The 2,500-nt window shown below is 44.9% G+C and overlaps 1 protein-coding gene across 1 annotated transcript in view; it reads right to left on the bottom strand.

Moving 5' to 3' along the window:
• igsf9bb (immunoglobulin superfamily, member 9Bb) overlaps positions 1-2,500 on the bottom strand; it is a 38,161-nt gene that overhangs the window by 28,566 nt on the left and 7,095 nt on the right. The window contains exon 4 of the mRNA XM_076274407.1: positions 436-587. Within this exon, the coding sequence (XP_076130522.1) occupies positions 436-587 (152 nt within the window). The remainder of the gene's footprint in view (positions 1-435; positions 588-2,500) is intronic.

The raw sequence follows: 2,500 nt of genomic DNA, 5'->3' as shown, positions 1-2,500 counted from the left end.
TCGTCCCAGTTTTCTGTGGTCAGAAAAAAAGAGGTTTTTGCCAACAAACCTTCAAGGTGGGTTTGGCGTACACAACCCCATGCATGCTCAAGAGAGGACCGAAGAATCTGGACTAATTGGACATATTCTGCTCTCAACTCGCCTGCTTTGTATTCTACAACTTTATGAGAAGAATAAAAACAATTTTACTGGTAAATGGAGGTTTTAAAAATAATTTAAAATAGGGGCGCCAGTAATTGCGTTTTTGTTTTTGTTTTTTTTTACCTCAGACTTAATTAGCTTTTTGCCCATTGTTTTCATTGTTAAACTAAAATGTGCCAAAACACGTTTTTTATACATCTTTTGACTCCTATTTATCAAGGGAGAGCGCCGTGTGCCCTGTGTGTGTGTGTTCATATGTACTGTGTGTGAAGCCAAATGCACACAGACACACACCTTATACTTCCCGTTGCCATGGATAACTTTCCCTTCTCGAAGCCAGCTGACAGTGGGCGTGGGGTTGCCATTGGCAACGCAGGTGAGAGTGACACTGATGCCCTCCTGAGTTTCCACATACTGGGGCGGAGTCTGACGAAACGAGGGAGGGGCTGGGGTGGGGGGGGGGGGGGGGTAGGATAGAGAGAGTGTAAGAAAGAGAGAGAAGGAAGGAAGAGAGAGTAGGATAGAAAGGGAGAAAGAGAGGGAAGGAGAGGAAGAGTAAGAGTACAATAGAGAGATTGGGGTAGACAGAGGGTGGAGGAGAGAGGTTGTACATTGATTAAAGAATCGGATTCATCTGATTCCACATCTAATAAAACCAGCACACACACACACAAACACACACACAAACACACACACCAAGTGATACACACAAACATACAAACACACACTCAGAGGTACATACTGTACATACAGTCTCACTGACATACAAACCTCAAAACACATTTACATCTATTAATTTAGCAGACGCTGTCCAGAGTGACTTAGACAGTGAGGATACAAGGATATAGGAGATATGAGGATATAGGACTAAAAGCTATATAACTACAAGATAGGTCACTAAAATCTGTATCACTAAAAGCTATAGCACTAAAAGCTATATAACTAAAAGATATATAACTTTTTTTTTAAGTGTAGTCGAAGGGGAAGGAGGCAGAAGGTGAGAAAGAAGTGCCTGTTAAGGTCATGATACATGGGGCAACGTTTTGAGCAATGTTGCTGGGCAACCACATAACCAGTTCCATTTATTCTGATTGGATGGTCATGACAATTTGCCTACTGATGATTAAACTTCTCCAGAAAAGAAATCAATACCCATATCAATTAGCCTGGCTAGCGCCACCACTTCTCAATGAGACGTGGTCTGGGAACCAAACGTTAATTTTCTCGTATTTGAAAAAAATGCCCAGATCCGTTTATTGGGTGCCACGGATGTCTATCAAATGTGTCTGTGCATAGCTCATCATCGTCTTGCTTTCCCCCTTGTTCTGTGATTGGTCCCCTATCTCAGGCGAAAATTTGCTCCATGGTCTCCAGGCTGCCTTAGCAGCGTGAATCAAATTGCGCGCAAGGCAGCATGGGAACACCCAGGCTACATATCAATAGGAATGTGCCAGAACCACATTAATGAGGAACACTGTCAAGCAACATTGCTCAATAAGTTGGCCCGTGTATCATCAGCTATAGGTGTGTTGGGTTGTTAGATGTTAGGAGAGAAGGCACTCAGTTCGGAAAGGCTTCAAAAGCTTCTTGAAGATAGAGAGGGACTCCCTTGCTCTGCGTAGGGACAGCATACCAGATGAGGTTCTTTGGGTAACATAAGCCTTGATGAGAGCATTTAAGTAAGAGGGAGCAGACCCAGCAACCACTTTGTAGGCGAGCATTATTAACTTGAATTTGATGTGGGCAGCTAAGGATAGCCAGTGGAGCTCAATGCACAGCAGGGTAAAGTGCCATTTTTAGCACCAGTTGCCACCCCATTCTGGACCATCTGTAGCGGTTTCACCACCTAAGCCGGGAGGGCTCGTTGGGGTGTAGCAGAAGTCAAGGTGAGAGAAAACCATGGTCTTTACCAAGAGCTGGGTGGCGGGTTGGGTTAGGTATTGAATAGTGTGAAGCATTACGACCAGGCGACAGAGGCAAAATGGTCAGAGAATGTCAGCTGGTCATCAATCATGACACCCAAGATTCTCGCAACTTTGGTAGGAGCAAGAGTTAAGGAGTCAATGTTGATGTTGATGTGGTGGTGTATAGTTTGTCTGGCTAGAAATACCATCAGTTCGGTCTTAGAGACGTTTAGTTTGAGGTTATGTTCCTTCATCCATATGGATAGACTAGTGTATCATCTGTGTAGCAGCGAGAGAAGCCATACCAGTGAATAATCGGGCTGAGTCAGGTGGTACACATGGCAAAGAGAAGGGGCCCCAACACTGAGCCTTGGGGCACCCCTGTGGCAAGGCTGTGAGATGAAGGGGCCCCAACACTGAGCCTTGGGGCACTCCTGTGGCAAGGCTGTGAGATG

Source organism: Alosa pseudoharengus, unplaced genomic scaffold (assembly GCF_046254945.1).
Source record: "Alosa pseudoharengus isolate Yale_2024_CS ecotype anadromous, Long Island Sound unplaced genomic scaffold, YU_APseudo_1.1 YU_APseudo_1.1_scf_8, whole genome shotgun sequence".
In the NCBI taxonomy this organism is placed as follows: domain Eukaryota; kingdom Metazoa; phylum Chordata; class Actinopteri; order Clupeiformes; family Clupeidae; genus Alosa; species Alosa pseudoharengus.
The sequence above is the reverse complement of the archived record's forward strand: the minus strand, read 5'-3'. Positions and strand labels throughout refer to the sequence as shown.